The sequence below is a fragment of the Leptosomus discolor genome, chromosome 3 (assembly GCF_034619465.1).
Source record: "Leptosomus discolor isolate bLepDis1 chromosome 3, bLepDis1.hap2, whole genome shotgun sequence".
NCBI classification, from domain to species: domain Eukaryota; kingdom Metazoa; phylum Chordata; class Aves; order Leptosomiformes; family Leptosomidae; genus Leptosomus; species Leptosomus discolor.
In genome coordinates, this window is record NC_141393.1 from 50446001 (window position 1) to 50465422 (window position 19422).

At 39.1% G+C, this 19422-nt stretch overlaps 1 protein-coding gene across 1 annotated transcript; it reads left to right on the forward strand.

The window, feature by feature from the left end:
- Positions 1–463: 463 nt before the first annotated feature.
- Positions 464–8231, forward strand: LOC147415846 (uncharacterized). Its single transcript, XM_086463004.1, has 5 exons — positions 464–1824; positions 2689–2809; positions 3046–3141; positions 8116–8141; positions 8183–8231. Exons 1-5 carry the CDS (start codon positions 464–466, stop codon positions 8229–8231), a joined length of 1653 nt encoding a protein of 550 aa, XP_086319130.1.
- Positions 8232–19422: the final 11191 nt, after the last annotated feature.

The following is a 19422-nucleotide window of genomic DNA, read 5'->3' on the forward strand; positions in this document are numbered from 1 at the left end:
AACGAAGTGTACCCCAAAAATTATTGGAGCACAGACCTTCAGAGAATGATGCCTCAACTGCAGGGAATGCTGGGTTAAAACACAAGCGTAGGATGCTGAGTAATTAGCGGAACTTCCTATAAAAGGGCAAACCAGATAACTGTATCCAATATAATAACAAATAGAAAGCCTTGCAGTATCTTGGATTGTTGGCATAATTTTACTCTAACACAACCTGTCTTTGTAACGTGTCTGGGCATGTGGTGAAATAGGATTATCATTTAAATTTAAGATAGATGCTGTACCTTCTACAACAGTGGGGCCCTGCACAACCTATACAGCTGATACTAGCACTCAAACAGTCCGAACCCAGACCAAACTTGAATCTAAGTTTTATGAGATTGGTCCGTATGTAATCAGAAATACAGGTCAGCAACAAGTATTATTTAACCCACAGTGGTCTCTAAAAAGGGAGGAACTGATGATGCAAATTAATGTTTCAGAAATACAACCATTGTGTTCCCCTTTCTTACGGACTTCCTATGAAGGTTGGACCACTTGGCTAAGCAGGAGAACGGATATTTTTCAAAGGCGAATTCCAAGGGATGTAGCTGGGGTGTTAGGGACAGGGCTTGGGGTTCTAAATACCATAGATTCAGAAGTGATAATGAACAAATTAGTTGTCTCTACCGCTGATCTGTCCAAATTACAACAGCCATTACAATTCTCCCTATTAGCTCTAGGAGCTCACCAATGGTTGGTGTCAGAAGTTTTACCAGACTGGGAACGGACAAACATAAGGGATCGTAATATCATTATAGATGCAATTGGAGGGCTCCAATGTAATATCTCATTGTCCCTGAGCTGTATCCAGGCCCAGCTGTGGATGCAATCAATAACTGCATCTATTATAAGGGAAGGAGAGGAAGGGGTCTTCCCCACAGAAATACGGAAGATAGTTTGGGATAGTGCCACTGATATGGAAAGAGAGCTCCAGTCCTGGTCAGAAATGGTAAACTTTATCTATAACCCTACCACACACACAGTCACTGCCCTCGTGTTAACTATCCACAATGCATCAGTGACTGTACTATATCCCATAATAGCCTTGGGAATAAATCATGGTCAAACTTTGCTTTATCCTTTTGAACACAGGACATGGGCCCAAAAGGTAGAGAACAAATGGCAAACAGTTGATTTAGAATCCTGTATTGTACGAGAGCAACAAGGATTTCTCTGCGAAAGCAATACCATGAGTGCACAAGACATTTGCCTGGATATTGACCAAAAGGTGTGTCACTTTGAAATTTGCCCAAATGCCAGTCCAAAACCAGTTGTCGTATATGCAGGAAAAGGTTGTGCTTGTTTAAGAACAACATGTAGTTTTGTGTCTGTAGAAGGAGTAGAAATAGACATCAGGAATCACTCATATTTCTGTATTTGTAATTTTACCACCATCACAGGATGTGACTTTAGCTACTTTCCTCCTGTGGTTTCTCATCAAATCCTGAGATCAAACTATACATTGATTTCTGAACTAGAACCCACACCTATAGGAATAGATTTAGCAGTGACAAAAAGATTGTTGAAACACCCGGACTTAATATGGATATTAGAGGAAGCCAAGAATAATGGACAGGAAACTCTAATAACTGTTCATCATGAGGCAAATGAGATAAATAGGGTCTTGAAAAGGGTAAAAAAGGACGGAGAACACAAATGGCGGGACATGCTTTTTGGGTGGTCACCTTCAGCCACCAGATTTTTCAATGTCTTAATGCATCCAATAGTAGTGTTGTTGATAGCTACTGCTATTTTATTATTTCTAGCAGTGACCCTATATATGTGGGTTTGGCGTAGAGTTAGAAGAATCACTTCAATGTATGAAGCATTATACCAATCAGATAGAATAGCCAAGTAAAAGAATTTACTTAACAGAAAAGGGGGGGAATTGATAGGGGGCCATATAGAAAATATATTTATAACCAAAAATATATCGAAAATATTAATAGGGAGCTCAATGGGGGCCCTGTTGGGCTTTGTGAAATCCTGGGGCACTTGAGAAGGCAGCAGTGCACCTGGTGGGCTTTGGAAGAGCTTGTCAGAAACCCTGCTGCTCTTAGTTAGGCAGTAGGTAGATAAAGCATATAGATAAAACAGATAAAGCAGAGGTAGTAGGGAGCTCGGTGTGGTTTGGGAAAGCTTGGCAGAAGCTCTAGTACACTTGGGAATGCCACAAGGCTGACAGCAGTCTTCAGGAAAGAGCAGTGACAGCCCCAGCGCTCTTGGCAAGTACACGGGGACCCCGTCAGGCTTTGTGAATGCCTGGAGGAAGCCCTGGGGCTTTAGGGAAGGCAGCAGGTACTTGGTGATCTTTGGAAAAGCCCAGAAGAAACACTGGTGCACTCAGTGAAGCAGCAGTTCTTCTGCCGAGCTTTGGGAAAGCCCAAAGAAAGCCCTAGTGTGCTCTGGTAGGTGGTAGGGAGCCTGGTGTGCTTTGGGAAAGCCCTGCCAAAGCCGTAGTGCACTTGGGAATGCATCAAGAGTGACTGACGGGCTTAGGAATGACCACCAGATGCCCAGGCACTCTACTGGAAGGTTTCAGGAAAGCCCGGAGAAATCCCCAGTGCACTCACGGAGGTAGTAGGGAGCTTAGTGTGCTTTTGGAAAGCTTGGCAGAAGCCGTAGTGCACTTGGGAATGCCCCAAGGTTGACAGCGGTCTTCAGAAAGAGCAGCGAAAGCCTTGGCGCTCTTGACAAGTATGTGGGGGCCCCATCGGGCTTTGTGAATGCCTGGTGGAAGCGCTTGGGCTTTTGGGAAGGAAGCAGGGTACGTGCTGGGCTTTAGAAAATCCCTACAGAATGCTTGGCACACTCGGTAAGGCAGCAGGTCACCTGGCGGGCTTTGGGAAAGCCCAGATAAAGCCCCAGAGCACTTGGGGAGTTAGTAGGGAGCTCAGTGTGCTTTGGGAAAGCCCAGCAGAAGTTGTATTACATTGAGAATGCAGCAAGAATGTCAGTGGGATTACGGGAATGACTGGCAGACGCCCTGGCACTCTCGGCAAGATATTGGGCGACCTGTCAGTGTTTGTGGAAGCCCTGGAGCACTTGGGAAGGCAGCAGGGCACTTGGAAAAGCCTGGCAGAATTCCTGGCACACTTGGTAAGGCAGCAGGTCTCCTGATGGGCTTCGGGAAAGCCTGGAGAATGCCCCAGTGCACTCGTGGAGGTATTAGGGAGCTTGTGCTTTGGGAAAGCTTGGCAGAAGCCGTAGTGCACTTGGGAATGCCGCAAAGGTGACGGCAGTCTTTAGGAAAGAGCAGCGGAAGCCCTGGTGCTCTCGGCAAGTACACAGGGGCCCTGTCAGTCTCCGTGAATGCCTGGTGGAAACCTTGAGGCTTTTGGGAAGGCAGCGGGTACATGTTGGTCTTTGGAAAGGCCTGACAGAAACCCTGGTGCACTCGATAAGGCAGCAGGTCACCTGGCAGGCTTCGGGAAAACCCAGAATAAAGCCCCAGCGCACTCAGGGATTTAGTAGGGACCTCACGGTGCTTTGGGAAAGCCCAGCAGAAGCCTTAGTGCACTTGAGAATGCAGCAAAGTTGATGGCGGGGTTTCAGGAATGACCAGCGGAGGCCCTGGCGCTCTTGGCAAATCAATGGTGGTCCCATCGCGCTTTGTGGAAGCCCTGAGGCACTTGCGAAGGCAGCAGGGCACCTGCTGGGCTTTGGAAGAGCCTAGCAGAAAGCCTCCTGCACTCAGCAAGGCAGCAGTTCTTCTGGCAGGCTTCAGGAAAGCCCGTGTAAAGCCCCAGTGCACTCGCGGAGGTAGTAGGGAGCTTTGTGTGCTTTGGGAAAGCTTAGCAGAAGCTCTAGTACACTTGGGAATGCTGCAAGGGTGACGGTGGTCTTCAGGAAAGAGCAGTGAAAGCCCTAGCGGTCTCGGCAAGTACACGGGGCCTTAGGGGTTTGAATTTGAATTCTTGAGCTGGCCTCTCCAGCGCAAGATAGAGCATTTGCTTCTTTGGTGAGTTAAGGACAAATGGAGCCACAGTGTTGGTGGTGCAGTGAAAGCTCTGCCAAGGGAAAGCAAGGGCACCAATACCTTTCCATGCTGGGACTTTCCCACTGGTAGATATCTCTGGACATTTGAAATTTTGAGCTGGGCCCTTCCCGGTGTGAGATACAGCATTTGCTCATTTTGGTGAGTTAAGGACGAATGGAGCCAGTGTTGGTGCAGTGAAAGCATTTTATGACTATTAATAACTTGCCTCCAGTGGACAAATACTAAAGAAATATAACAGGTAGTAGGTTCTCATCAGTACAGCTGCAATCAGTAGAAATAATAGAATCTAACCAGCAAACATTTCTAGGTATGATTCACATAGGTGACTAGCCTTAGTGAAAGATGATACTTTACTCAGTGAAGGTACAGTATTACAAATCAGGCCAGATTCTGCCAACTTTTTTACCCTGTTATGAAAGTGACTCCTGGCAATGATACTTTAGGAAAAGCATGATTGTAACAGAAATTGTGCCTGCCAACAGAATTTTCATTATGTCACAAATGCTTTAAAAAATTAAGTTGCCCTCACAGTTTTCTGTTTTTTTTCATAACATCTTTATAGTATAGATAGTACTCTTAATACATGGGCACTAATGAGAATATATACAAATTGAATGTTAGACTAAAGGATATGTACAAAAAACAGAAACGTGCTTTCTTTAAAATCTTACTGAATGTCAAATATGAGGCAAAATCAGTATTTCTTGGATTCTTTCCTTTATGGACATGTAAGTATCAGTTGTATTTAAATCAACATTTAGAAAGGTAACTACAACTAATAAAGCAAGAACTATAGGAAGTACTTAGCTCCTCTGAGCATTTAAAATGGCTTTTTTTGCACTTCTCCAGCAGTATGAAGCTTAGCTATTGTAGATTAAATCTTCTTTTCACATCTGTGCAGAAATAGCATAGGAAACCTTAATATGAACCTGAATGAGCCTTGATAAAATACCGAACTATTTTATTTGTTAATATGTAATTTATATTTCTCACTACTTTTATATCATATGTTAAAATTTTGAAGGTGAATATGAGTGAAATATTCCAGTGAAACACTTTAGAGATGCGCTATTAGATGCATATTGCATCTTATTCAATACAGAGGTGTGTATTAGAAATTTTCTGTATCTTTTGACATATTTTATAACATTAGAGTGCATTTAATTTTAATAAGCTTTTACTCATGTAATGTCATTCTGTTCTACTGTGGTATGGCACACTATTACAATATGCATCACATATGGCATTTTTAATGATTCCACTATTTTGATAACAGGCAATTCTTACTAAGGTCAATCTAATTTATATATGGACAGATAACAGTCAATCCTTAATGTTCATCATAGCTCTAAAACATAAGTAGCTTTTATCTACTCCTCCCTGCCTCCCCAACCCAGTTGCTAACTTACCAAAATTTCATTTCTTATTTGAGTAGCTCTGAAAAAGCATACAGGGCTGGTTGATTCAAATGAATCTGAGGGACAGAAGATATCATTCTCCTATTTAGTCCATATTTGTCAATAAATTTGATAGCAGATTATCCACCCAGTGCCCAGCATTAACACCTGGAAGGAGAAGCGACATTCAGTTGAATTTCTGCATTATTATTCAAAGCAATTATTTCAAAGTCATCAGAATAAAGGTCCTTACTTTCCAAAATTCAGTGTCCAATTACAAGAAAGATCCCCTTTTACAGCCAGCTTTTCACAGTAATTTTTCTATTTAAATAACATTCAAAATTCTTGCATGATTCAGTGGTCAAAAGAAAAGTTTGCAATTCATTCCAAGCTCATAGCCTACAATAAATATATATGACTGGTAGCCAGTTTGTTCCCTCCTGTCCTCTATACTGCTGTGAAAAATGAGACTGTTATTCTATCTACCTATTTTCCTCTCCTAAAAGCTCACAGCGTTGCAGAAGACAAAAATATCAATTTTATTTCACAGTTAAAGGACCAAGGGTCTTGGCTTAAAGTGGAAATTTCCTCCCCTCTTTCTCTACAAATCACTCTTAACAACCATTATGCTACTAGGGAAGGCAATGGATTTGGACAGAAAGCATGAATTAGCTGTGAATCAGAACACCTGGTAAAACTGCACCCCAAGGCACACTATCATTGATTGAACAACCTGAAATAGTTAATATCGCCATCTTTTCCCTAGCTTGTCTGTGTTTAATTATCATAAATGTAATATTACAAATACTTGTAATCAAGTATTGTTTAGGTATTGCATGACAGAATTATGGTTAACATCTAACATAAGCCCAGGACAGAATATCTTAGCCATCAACCTTATCCATTTAATAAAGGACAAATACTCCTTTTGGAGGACTTCAAAGAAGAGCTGGCAGGAGAAAACGGTCTAAAGTTGTCCTTAGATGACTTGTGACTCTATATGGATAAAAGGAGTAAGGGTACTCCTGTATTAAAGACCACCAGAGACTACCAAAAAGAGGAGTACATGTGCAGAAGGATTTAAGAAGGGCCAAGAAGGATCTGGCACAATTACGTAATCTGTGTTGATGAGAATGAATATGTATTAGATAGGCAAAATATGTATGAATTCAATGTATAAATGTGATCCACAAGCTGGCATTTGATGTGCTTGATTTGTGGACAAATCCACCGAGCACTCAGGCCTGAATAAATGCAGTATCTCTCCTGAGTGTGTGGAATTGGCTTATTGCACACCGGTAAAGAATCCTCTTTTAGGACATAAACCCATCACTACTCTTTTTCAAAGACAGTTTCAACTTGTTATGCTGGATTTAAAACATTAAAAAAATACCTCAGACCGCCTCAGAATGACAAAATCTGCCCATCTCTGAGTTTGCCTCCATCATAGCTAATCCAGTGACATACTTAATTCCATCTATTGTAATCCTCTGACTTCAACAATGGGAATCATGAAACCCAGAATATTTCAGAAATGAAAAGTTCAAATCCTTCATTTACTCTTTATTTCTTTGAAACCCCAAACAGTCTGGCTGGTATTACTGCCTGTATGTAACGCTACCAATTTCTTTCACTGCTAAATGTTTAAGATCTCACATCATCCATTTCTCCATGGCCGCACACCATGAAGACAAGGAAACAAATCTATTTATCATTTCTACAGTCAAAAAAAGAAACGGCCTCCTTATGAGAACTTTTTGCTGCACTTTTAGATAAAGGCACAGCCACACAAGTGGTGCTTGCCGGCACCTAGTGGGAGCTGCCTGCAGGCTGCTCTGTTATAATGAGCCGGCTGAGTTTATCCTGCAGCCAAGGAATTTTGCAGCAAGCACAGCCTGAAGGCCACGCTGGATGTGCAGCACAGCTCAGCACAGGCCTGAGCATGCTCAGGTTAACTGTATTATGGATCACTAACTCCTTGGTGTACAGTGGTCTTCTGATCAGGATCACCACACTTTAAATTTCATCACTCTTGGGAGTTATTTGTATCACTATTTGTTTCAGTGCCACTATACCCTTCCAGACACTTAAAAACAAAATATACAATATTTGCATTTACTTGATCCCCAGCTTGCTAAGCAAAGCTTGGTAGAAGAAAGTTGTTTCAGTGACTTAACTTTTCAGACATCTTACCAAATACATGCACTTTGACATGCTTCACAAAGCGAACCAATAAAAATCAAGAACCAGATATTCTGGGAGATCTAGTTGGCTGTCCTCTAATTTAGCATATAACTATGATTTGCACGATTTTTGATGGTCTCACAAAATAAATTTTATTAACCATTTGTTAATTTGCTCAACGTGACAAAATCTGAATACCTGAACTGTGAAGGGTGATGTTTAAAGGTCACAGAAGTAGCTTATTATAATGGAGCTATTCTTTTGTAGGTACTTAAACTGATAAAATGTATTTCAGTGTGAGATGTTAGCTTGTGTTTTGGAACCTAAAATTTAATGTGTATCATATGCAGAACTGTAATTAAATTATTCTTTAACTATACATTCTTAGGATAATAAAATGCTCTCATTCCCATGACTCCAAAACCTGGGCATGACTCCTTCTGCTGTCCTTTTGATTAAACTTTAATATTTAACTCTTTCTTGCCTTCCCAGCTTGTCTATGCCAAGAAATCTGTCTGGTGAGAAAATTCTGTACAGAGCTCTCTGCTGTCTTTGACAGGAGCAAAACCAAAGATGTTTATATCTTTGAAAAACGACTACAGCTGTGAGGCTGTGCTGGCTGCTTTACAGGACTTTAAAAGTTAAAGCTGTGCTGGAGACTCTAAAAATGTAAGGAAAATTACCTATCCCTGCATTTCATTGTGTATGTATTTTGGCATATTTTCAGATTTATTTTAAGTAACGACAACAGAAAATTGTTATAATTTGACAAAACTCAAAAGCCGGGCATATATTCTCCACCGACTAGGTGTGCAACTTCTACTATCTTGAATAAAAGTACTAATCCCTTTGGTTTGGTTCTCTGCAACCATACCTGTGTTTCTATGGAAAAATGGGTCTAGTGTTTTACACAAATGAACCTATATGACTATGTCACAGTGTGAATGTAGGTAGGAATTATTTTCTAATGCGAAGAGCAATAATTTTATGTCCTGAAGGACAAGATGTGGTAATGTTTATCACAATTTGTGTACAATGTCTTGGGGAAAAGGCTGCCTCCACAGCCCCCAAAACTGGAAATACACAAAAAAACATTAGGAATTTAAAAAGGAAAGAAAGAGAATAAATTCAGTCTCTGGGAGTTTAAGCTAGATATCCAATCCATTAATCCGGAAAAAATAGTTCTTTAATAGGATGTATTTTGGGACATGTTAAGTAGTTAAGGGCAGCATACAGTCAGTTAGATGCGGAAAAGTATAAAGAAAGCTATGCTAAGAAACCTAGGTTTCTAATTCTGCAAAGATGATTCTACCAAAGGCAATTTATTAGTAAGAGGAAAAACTTTTCTTACCCAGAATATACTTGTCCAACCTACCTGTGCTTTTTATTTAGATAACAAATAGTATGGGTTGTTATTTCTCTCTAAAATTCTGAAGAATGTCTGCCTCAAGAAATTAGCAGATAACAGGTAACATCACTGCAAACTTTACCATGACCACCAAGCTTGTTAACCCTCTCAGCCCAGGCTTTTGTGAAGCTATGGTCAAAGGCCTTTCTGGTAAAAAAACAGAAAGGTTGTCAGTCTGTCAAAGTCAGCATGTGGGGTAAAATAACAGAAGAATGGTGAGAAGGATTGTAAACACACTCAAGTGACTTGCAGCTGGGGTGTAGAAAAATTCATATATCATTCTAATGTTGTCTATCCTTGTGTGTTTGACATATTTGTCTATTGAACATGTGTGTTCAGATAACATCGGCCTATGGTAGACTTAAAGGCACCCTATCAAACATGCTTGAGATAGATTCCTGCCCTGCTGTGGGAAAGATCAAAGTGGAAAACTATGCCTGTGCAAATCCCTGAAAAACAGGCACATACAGCAGGTTTGGTGATCCTCTAGCAAGGACCAAGCTCCCTGGTGCCTGCGTTCCCTCTTGCATGCCTCTGCCTGGGTGCTGCTTCAGGGATCCCCCAGTTTGTGAGGTAACAAAAATAAATTTACTCTTTGCATTTAATCCATGGTTTTGTGGTTGTTCCTGCATCCTGCCTGTGTCAGCTCATACCACATGCATAGCCTTTATTGTTGGACCAGAATCTCATGGGACATTCTTGTGTCTAGCAACAAAGGCATCTCCAAAATTTCATGCCAACAGCACATGAAACTGTTCAGGGGTATCAAACTCTGTGTTACCTGCTCTTCCTGACCACTGATAAAACCTGCTTTAACTAGAAACACCTGAGCCCCAGATTCAAATGGGAAGAAGAGGGAGGAGGGACTCTTGCCCTTGAAGGCAGGGAAGAAAACAATACCTTCACAAGAGTTTCCTTGTTCCAGCAGACAAATAGCTTCCTATGTCTGCTTGTGATATTAAGTCTTAGTACAAACAGAGAGAGAGCTCTAACATAAGACGAGGTCATTCCAAAGAGACCAGTAATTAGAAAATCCTTTATTGTTACAGTAACTCCAAAATCCAAAGTAAAAAATGAAGCAGAGATATTAAAGTTGCTCTTTGTTAAGATTTTCAGTGCTTTACTCTTATGAGTGCAAAGAATTCAATAAGGCTGGACAAAATTACTTTTGTTACATCCCTGATAATTTTTTACAAATTTAAATTAATTTCTTTTTCATGTGGAAAAAAATCTTGGGTATCTTTTGAAATAAAATAATAGAGTAAGTAATAATAGTATACATATTTAGCAATGCTACCCACACAAGACCAAACTTTGAAAGGAGCCATTATGTTGATGCTCATAAATGAGAGTCCTGTCATTACAGGGAATTTTTCCTCTGCTTCCAGCACATAAGGAAGCCTAGCATACTCATGACATTAATCTCTCCCACAGAGATTTAACACAAAACCTTAATAATGTCTATGAGAGCATATGTATGTCTTTGCATGCCTAAATCCTGCCAAAAACTCTCAGAAGCAGATAGAGAACTACTAACATTGTCATCAACCCATTTTGCACTCTGAAATGGATTAAAGACCAGTATGTTGGCATTTGTTACTTTGATTTCATGCCTAAAATATTGCCACACAGAATACCTGTCTTGTTCCCCAGCCCTCCCAAATGTCCTGAAGCAAGCCATAACTCTATGCCACAGTGTCTTCATTTTTACAGGGGGAATCTAGAAATCATTTGTGAAAAACAGTGACAAATGGAAAGCCATAAAATAAGGCTATTTCTTTACTATTATTAATTGATGACAATAACCTCTAAAACCAAAATGCTTTCTGGCTAAGTACTAATCCAATCAATCTATGACACCAAACAAGCTTTTGACCCACTGGGCTAATATCCCTCCACTGCTTTTCTGACTGCTTAGATTGTGTTCCAGTTCACAGTGGATCTTATTTTTACCAGACCCTAAGAAAACTGAAATCCTACACCAGATTTAAATCTCTAGGTGGTTCTGTAATAAAAGCAGCCACCCAAATGACAGATATTTTTAGGACTGAAATGTATTAATTTTTATTGTAAATTTAATTTACATCAGGGTACTTTTTGTAGTGTTATTGAGAAGGTTAAATGCAGCAAAATGTGGAGGCAGTTTTATTTTTCTATTATAAGTCCACATTGTATTGAAGTTTGTGCTATCATATAACTATTGCAGTCTTAGCTGTGACCAATGTGACCTACTGTAGTGTCTAAAATGGTAAAAATGACATTTTATAAAATCCAAGGCAAGTTTATGTTTAAGTTAAAAAGAAAATAAAGGAATAAAGTGGCTACTGCCAGTTACACTTACGTTATGGAGAAAGTAACATTTTCTCCTGTTTTTTATTTTTGCTGGGTTTTTTGTTTGTTTGTTTAATTTTGGAGGGTTTTTTTTCTTAAGCAATCCACGCTAGCTGGGAAACAATGAATCCAGTGGCTGTTTCTGAAACGATATATTAATAAAAGGATATGTGAAATATGTGGGTTTCAAGGTACAAGATACACTGCAAAAGGATCTTGGAGTCAGAAAAAAGTAAGTTAAGTTTCAAGCAATAATAAGTCCTATTTCATGGAAATCTAGTTTTAGTTTGCATTTCTTTGCTGGAGTCCAGGTGAAGCATTTGAAGCATGGCCTCAACCTAAACATTTAACCTTCAACAAGTGTGTGTTTAGGACATAATATACCAAATAACATATGGGATAAAGTCCATGGACTGAAATCCCACACTACAATAACATGGAATAAAAAATGTGATTTTTCTAAAGAAAAAATATAGAGATTTTTACAGATCTACAACAAAGCAAATACAGGATTTACACAACAGTGGAAAACATCATGTTAGCTACACGGCTTCAATGACAATCCTCATGTACTACAAAACTATGGCAATGCTTAAAGATTTTTAAATTTAAATCTTTTATCACTCCTTGCTAAGTTGATAAAATAGTCAATTTATCAAAAATTTAGGAGGTCATGAATACAGAAATATTTATGATATAATTCCTCTAATTCTTTTATCTGCACTAAATAGGAATAAGAGGGCAAAAGACCAACCAAAAGCAATCATTTTTGCCTTATTTAAGAGACAAAAGTAAAACTGGACCCAGAATACATCCTGTAAGAAGGTGCCACATTTTTTCAGGAGAATTACACTTCTAAGGCTGAAAACTTGCTATATGTTTGCTTTGAGAACTATGTAGTCAAAATGCTCTTAGGATTGATTCAAAATATTCTTGTATGAGATAAAAAAGTTGGTTTACTCCCAAAGTTGATGGTTTTTTATTCTGTTGGAGGAAAAAAAGATAGAAACATAATTAAAATCTTAATCTGAAATATCAGTTATAGCAACTTAGCTTAGTATAACAGCTTAATAACTTATTGTTTTAACTCTATGACTATATGACTGTTATGAATATTTGTCACATGAAAACATGTTAAAAGGCATTTAACTTGCCTTTGTGCCTGTTACAATCATAATTCAAAAACAGTGACTTGTGAAATGACTGCAAGTGTCTTGCAGGATGACTAAGTCACAAACTTCTTTTTGACTACTTCACTGTTCTACTCAGTCATTACCTGCAATATCTCAAAGTTGTCAATCCTTTCATGAAGTGAATGACAGTACTATTACAGCTCTATTTTGAAGCCTGACATTGTGGTCATTGTCTTACTATGAAAAGTACAATTCTCCATGATAGACAATCTCTTGAATAATTTCTTACTGATCAGGATACTAATGAAATGTTGCGCATCGAAATGTTTGTCATGCACTTATCAGTTTCTATCAACTGCCCATGGCTCCAGAAAAGTGTCATTTGGTTTTCCATTCCACTCCATTTCCCTCTTCCAGAACTTCTGGTAATATCTTTTTCTTCATTCCTTCCTGCCCCCAGTTCTCATTCATTAGAATGAGGGGAGAAATTTACCTTCTTTCCTGGTGAGGAGGTTCATTCGAAACTGAGGGTATTTACTACCTATCAGGAAACACTGACTGGACCCAAGTTTAGACACCTTAAATACATATACCCTTTGGGAGATAGATATAGATAGATATATATATATATATCCCAAAGATGCATATTTGAAGTAGACTTGCAAACTTTTTAACACTACAACTTGGAGAAGAAAGATGTGCCTGTGTTTTGACTATGGTTTGACTATGCAAAATAATAACTGGGGAATGATACCATGGTATTACGCTGATTACAAGTTAAGCTGCTAAGGATGTTGTTTGAGAGATTCACTCACTTTCCTCAACTTCCTATAATTTTCCAGGAGAATTTGCCTTTTCCTCCCACCTCTTTTACAGGTGTACTAGAGGTGGTGATTAGAGCTGAAACTCTTCTTATTTAGATCATAAACTTTACAAAACACGTTTCTCCTTTCCTGCAATGACTTGTGACCTAAGAATATTTCCATTGCGGATAGCTAGACACCACCCCTCTTCCTTTGTTTTTGTCCTTGCTCATTGACAATTATTTTTCTGTGATCTCTTAAAAACACTGGGCAGACATAAGACAACCTCAGTTGTAAAAACATGCCAGTCCTTGGAAAGATCAGACAGCATTGTCCTGAGATTCTGGCAGAATTTAATCACTTTTCCCCACTAGGAGGAGGGATTTTTCTCTTTAAACTTCCTTACCCCATTTTGTCTTTTGACCTTCATTCTCCATTACACTTCACCTTACACACAATCTCAAAAAAATGCATTTATTTTTCTGGGGAGAAAAGGATGCTTTTGATGTTAGTCTCTTGCCTCTACTTGTTTGCAAATCCTTAAAATTGCAGTTTATCCAATATTTCCAAATGTCGTGATTTAGGCCCAGCTGGCAACAGGGCACCACGTGGCCACTCGCTCACCCCTCCCCCTGGCGGTGGGGTGGAGAATCGGGAGAAAAAGTAAAACCCTGTGGGTTGAGATAAAATCAGTTTAATGGAACAACACAAGGAGAGAAGAAACAACGATGACAATACTAAGGAAATAATATATACAGCGAGTGACACAATGCAATGGCTCACCACCCAGACCTCCTGCCTTTCTGCACCGTGCACCTTCCTGCGTGCCCTCCCCCCCCCTCCCCCCCACCCCCATATACTGAGCATGACGTCAACATGGTATCAAATACCCCTTGGCTACTTCGGTTTGGCTGTCCCAGCTGTGACCCCTCCCAGCTTCTTGTGAAAACTAACCCTGTCCTAGGCAAATCCAGGACACCAGGTATCACTAAGATACAGTAATTGTTATTAGATAATTTGTGATTATATGATATAACATATAATAAGCACATAAACTTTCATATGTATTGGTCAGCCTAAACCATAACAGGGAATAAAGTTTGTATTTAGTCCTTTTAGATAATGTTTTCTCAATTAATCAGCCCATGGAGAGGCCCCAGACTGAAGCAAGCGAAGATGTGAGGAGGAAGAAGTGGCAGAAAGGACCTTTTATGGACTCACCATACCTAAAATGGGCCTGAAATTGCTGTGGGTAGAGCAAAGTGTCTTCAATTTTCTATGCCTGCCTTCTGAATGTTTCATTGAGAGAAACCTTTGTTTTATGGTAACAACTGCGTCCAGAATTTTAACTGAATGATTTATCAAGGAGTTAGACATCTTAAATCAGTAAATATATTTAAAGAATATTATTTACTATTTTTAAAGGGAAACTTGGTTCATGCTCTCTCATGTTCTCATGTTCTATTTCTCATATGCTGGTGAAGCCTGAATTTCTTAATTCAGATAATGTATCACTGAATATTCTTTTTGCTGTATCAGTTATAGTCCATACAGAAAAGATTACAGAGAACCTTTAAAGACGCAAATAACCAGTTTTGGAAAAGGTATATGAAGTGGAATTAGATAAATTTTAAGAACACAGTTATCTTTCATTTTGCCCCTGGAAGACTTATTAAAATATTTCTAATTCATTCATGTTGGCTATAAAAATATGAACTAGCAATGAGAATTGAGTCTCAACATCTTAGTAACCAGTAATGGAACCCACAGTCAAGTTTGCTTTAGAAAAACTTCAGGTTGCTGCTTCCAAGTATGAACTTTGCTCTCATGTGTTCATGTTTTAATTTGTTCCCTCATTTAATTGCTCCCAGTAACAAACATTTCTATGAACTTAACCAATTTTTTGATAGCTGATTATCAACAGCTAGATCTGTTCATTCAAGTCTGTTTTGTTTCTTTAGTGATTTTATTGCTATTAATTCCTATTTTTTTCTTGGATTTTTCTTTGTTTCTTTTTACTTGAACTGATATTTCTAGAATAACCACATAAACAGGTGTCCTGGTTTGAGCTAAAACAGAATTAATGATGTTCAGTGATTTTACTTTTTAATTAAGTCTCTTTTAAGTAACTGCACTTTTTGAAATCAGCAGCATGTTTTTCCAGACAGTGTCTGTGTTTAGTAGTTATAGCGCTTGATGTTTATAGTTAATATCAAGGAATGGTATGAAGAAAGGTTCTTGCTTATACTTGCTCCTATAGCAGACACGGTCACTGCTAAATTTTGTAACCCATGTTGAGATGCCAGAAGTGAAAAGGGGTAGTAACGAAGTAAAAGGTTGCACCTGCAGGGAGGAGCAAGGCAGACAGATGACCCAAAACTGACCAAAAGTATTCCATCCCATATATGTCATATTCAGTATAAAGCTGAGGGATCACAAGGGTTAAGCTCTCTTCTTCAATGGCCGACATCCAAGGAGGACTCTGCCTGGTCTTCAGTCTTTGGTCCCAATCCGTGCATTCCTGAAACCAGTTCTGGAATCCAGCTCCTGCATTCAGTTCCCGTCTGGATGGGAATATATTTTTAAAATTATATATTTCATAATTTTATTATTACTATTATTTATCTTTTTTATTGTTATTGCTTTATTAAAGCTAGTTTAGTTTTCTTTTCCGAACCTGTAAGTCTCTTTCCCTTATTCTCTCTCCCTTCCCATTTTGGGGAGGGAGAGGTGTTTTCCAGCTGGAGGTCTGTACTACCGGTGTTCCCCAGGGATCAGTATTAGGGCCTGTCTTATTCAATATATTCACCAATGACCTAGATGAAGGGACAGAGCATATCCTCAGCAAGTTTGCCAACTATACGGGAGGAGTGGCAGATAGAGCGAAAGGCTGTACTGCCATTCAGCGAGATCTGGACAGGCTGGAGAGCCGGGTGGAGAGGAACCAAATGAAGTTTAACAGGGGCAAGTGTAGGGTCCTGCACCTGGGGAGGAATAACCCCATACACCAGTACAGGCTGGGAGTCGACCTGCCTGAGAGTAGCTCTGCAGAGAGGGACGTGGGAGTTTTGGTGGATAATGGGATGACCATGAGCCAGCATTGTACTCTTGTGGCCAAGAAGGTCAACAGCATCCTGGGTTGCATTAAGAAGAGTGTGGCCAGCAGGTCAAGGGAGGTCATCCTCCCGCTCTGCTCTGCCCTGGTAAGGCCACGTCTGGAGTACTGTGTCCAGTCCTGGGGCCCCAGTTCAAGAGGGACAGGGAGCTACTGGAGACAGTCCAGCGGAGGGCTACTAAGATGATTAGGGGCTGCAGCATCTCTCATATGAAGAAAGGCTGAGAGACCTGGGGCTCTTTAGCCTGGAGAAGACTGAGAGGGGACCTTATCAACACTTATAAATATCTAAAGGGTGGGTGTCAAGAGGACGAGGCCAGGCTTTTCTCAGTGGTGCCCAGTGACAGGACAAGGGGCAACGGGCACAAGCTGCAAGACAGGAAGTTCTGCTTGAACGTGAGGAGGAACTTCTTTATTCTGAGGGTGGCAGAGCACTGGAACAGGCTGCCCAGGGAGGTTGTGGAGTCTCCTTCTCTGAAGACATTCAAAACCCATCTGGACACGTTTCTGTGTGACCTGCTCTAGGCTAACCTGCTTTGGTGGGGGAGATGAACTAGATGATCTCCAGATGTCCCTTCCAACTCCTACCATTCCGTGATTCTGTGTTAATAGAGAGCACCACTCTCTTTTGTTAGTGGCCAGACTAGCCCTAACCCATAACAATAGGTCTATGGCTATTTAACGTTTCCCTCAGATTCAGTGTTTCATGTTGACTGAACCACTTCCCTCATGAGCAAAATAAAGAATATTTGAGATATTGTCTCTTCCTACCACTGAAGTCAGTTTTACCAGAAATTTCTTTACCTATTACTATTCTAGCTTCACAGCTGGAAACATACACAGCCCTCAAAACTTTCCATTATTCATGCTCTGCTTTCTGAAAACCGTGTTTGCGTACTGACCATATTTGCATGTTTTTTAAAGTAGCTGGTGAAGTGAAACTGGTGAATTCAAAATGGGGGTGGGGTGGGTGTTGTTTGGGTTGTTTTGTGGGGTTTTTTTCCCCTAAAAATAGTATAAAGATGACATATTTTAGGATCTGTGAATGTCTTTTAACTTTTTTTTTAGTTTCCCACTGTAATAGGAAGATCCATTAGAAGAGTTCTTATTTTCTTCAGAATACTCATAGTGCAGGAAGTTAGACCTATTTTACTACAGACTTTTGAAGATGCCAATTAGATTTATATCATTCTCCACTTTATATTTGTGTTTTTTCTTCTTAACAACTTTCATATCTTATCCATATGAAAATGTTTAATGTTTTATTCTTAAAAATAAAAAACAGTTAAGATCAGATAAATATTAAGAAAAAAGGAAATATCATCTACGTAAAGAATTACAGTTGGTAAGCTACTGCTTATATTAAAGGTACTTTTAGCCACTTCTCGGCACTGCTAAGACACACCTATAAAAGCATGAAGCAGAAGTAAAGCAAACAAAGCCATGTTGCCATTTTGTTCTATAGCAAATCTACTTGAAATTCAATTCCAGTGTAATGCAAGGTGTATTGGGAAAGAACACTTATTATTTTTTGCTCCGAGATGTCATCTTCAGTTGGCAGGTATGAGTGTGAGCAAGCTACAACATTTTCTAGGTGATATGTTCTACGTTAGAATTTGGTTACTGTCATAGCACACATACAGTAAGTGTTTAGGAATGGAGTCTGGGTGCATACTACATTCCCTGGGTTTTACAGAGGACTGTTCTTTGTGCAGGCTGATAACAACAGAAGTCTAGAGATTGGGGAAACCATCTTAAAAGGAATACTACAACTTTCCTCTAGATCTCTGCTGTGTAGATAGGATAGACAGTACTAAAAAGCATAGAAAGTAGGAGGAGAAGAGTAAAGGAAGGCTTAGGAAAGTGAACCATGGAAGAAAATAGATGCAAATGTTTTGCTGTCTTCTTATACAACTAGAGAACGAGCTCTGATCAAAAGCTGGAAATAAAGCTGCTCTTTTTTTTTTTTTCTTCTGATTTTGATTGTAAAGCATAAGGAAAATAATCTCTTCTGAAAAGGATTTTTCTGAATTCAGGCTTCTGGATAACTAATCCCACAACATATTAATCATGTCAGTATGCAGATCAAATGCATTTCCTTTAATTTACCATGTAACAGAATAATGCAAATATTCATCAAGTACTGCCATCTGATATTTTTAACAGTCCAGCTTTCTTCCTACAGAAGTGGAGCACAGTTTATAATGTTACAAAGAGACTTTCTGCTTTTCATCTTTTAATACTGACAGTATAACAAGATTCTCATAAAGGTTTCATGCTATTAAGAGAATGATGAGCCTAATCTCCCAGAAAAGTTGAATAGGAGGCATGTATTTATGGTTTCTTCAGGCATAAAATGTTCTGACACTAAGCCATTATACACCTTTTTGCACTAGCATCCATACAACAGTGAAACATGATCAAGAATGTATCTTTTCCTTATATCTATTTGAGAATTTAAGAACAAGTGAGTGGTTGTCTTGGGTGGGTTAAAAATAATGAGGCAGAATGGAATAAATTAACGGAGCTAGAGAGACATTTTTTAGATAGTTCTTTGAAAAAAATATTTATGACTAAAGCTTTAGAGATTTTTTGCTGTAGTCTACAAATGTATTCTAGCAAAATAGCTGCATTTGAGTTGATGCAGGATTATGAACATGGAAATTATCAGTGTTAACAGAAAATTTAAAAAAAATCTACACTGGATAATATACACATTTGTATATAAATTTCACTATGGATTTGGAAAGTGCAAACCCACATCATTTGACACAACTGTTCATGAATTTACCCTACAAAGTTTCAAAAGAGACATTCCATTGGCCAGTTATGGGCAACCTCAAAGATATGCTACTCTTTTTCATTTTTGTTCAGATTAATATGAAAATCCCTACTCTTGCATGAAGTGATACATCTAGAAGGTTATATATACATTTCAACTGTCTATTAAACCTTATGAAACAAAAGTTCAGTTACTTCAAGTCTTAACATTATTACTTAGGATTATGA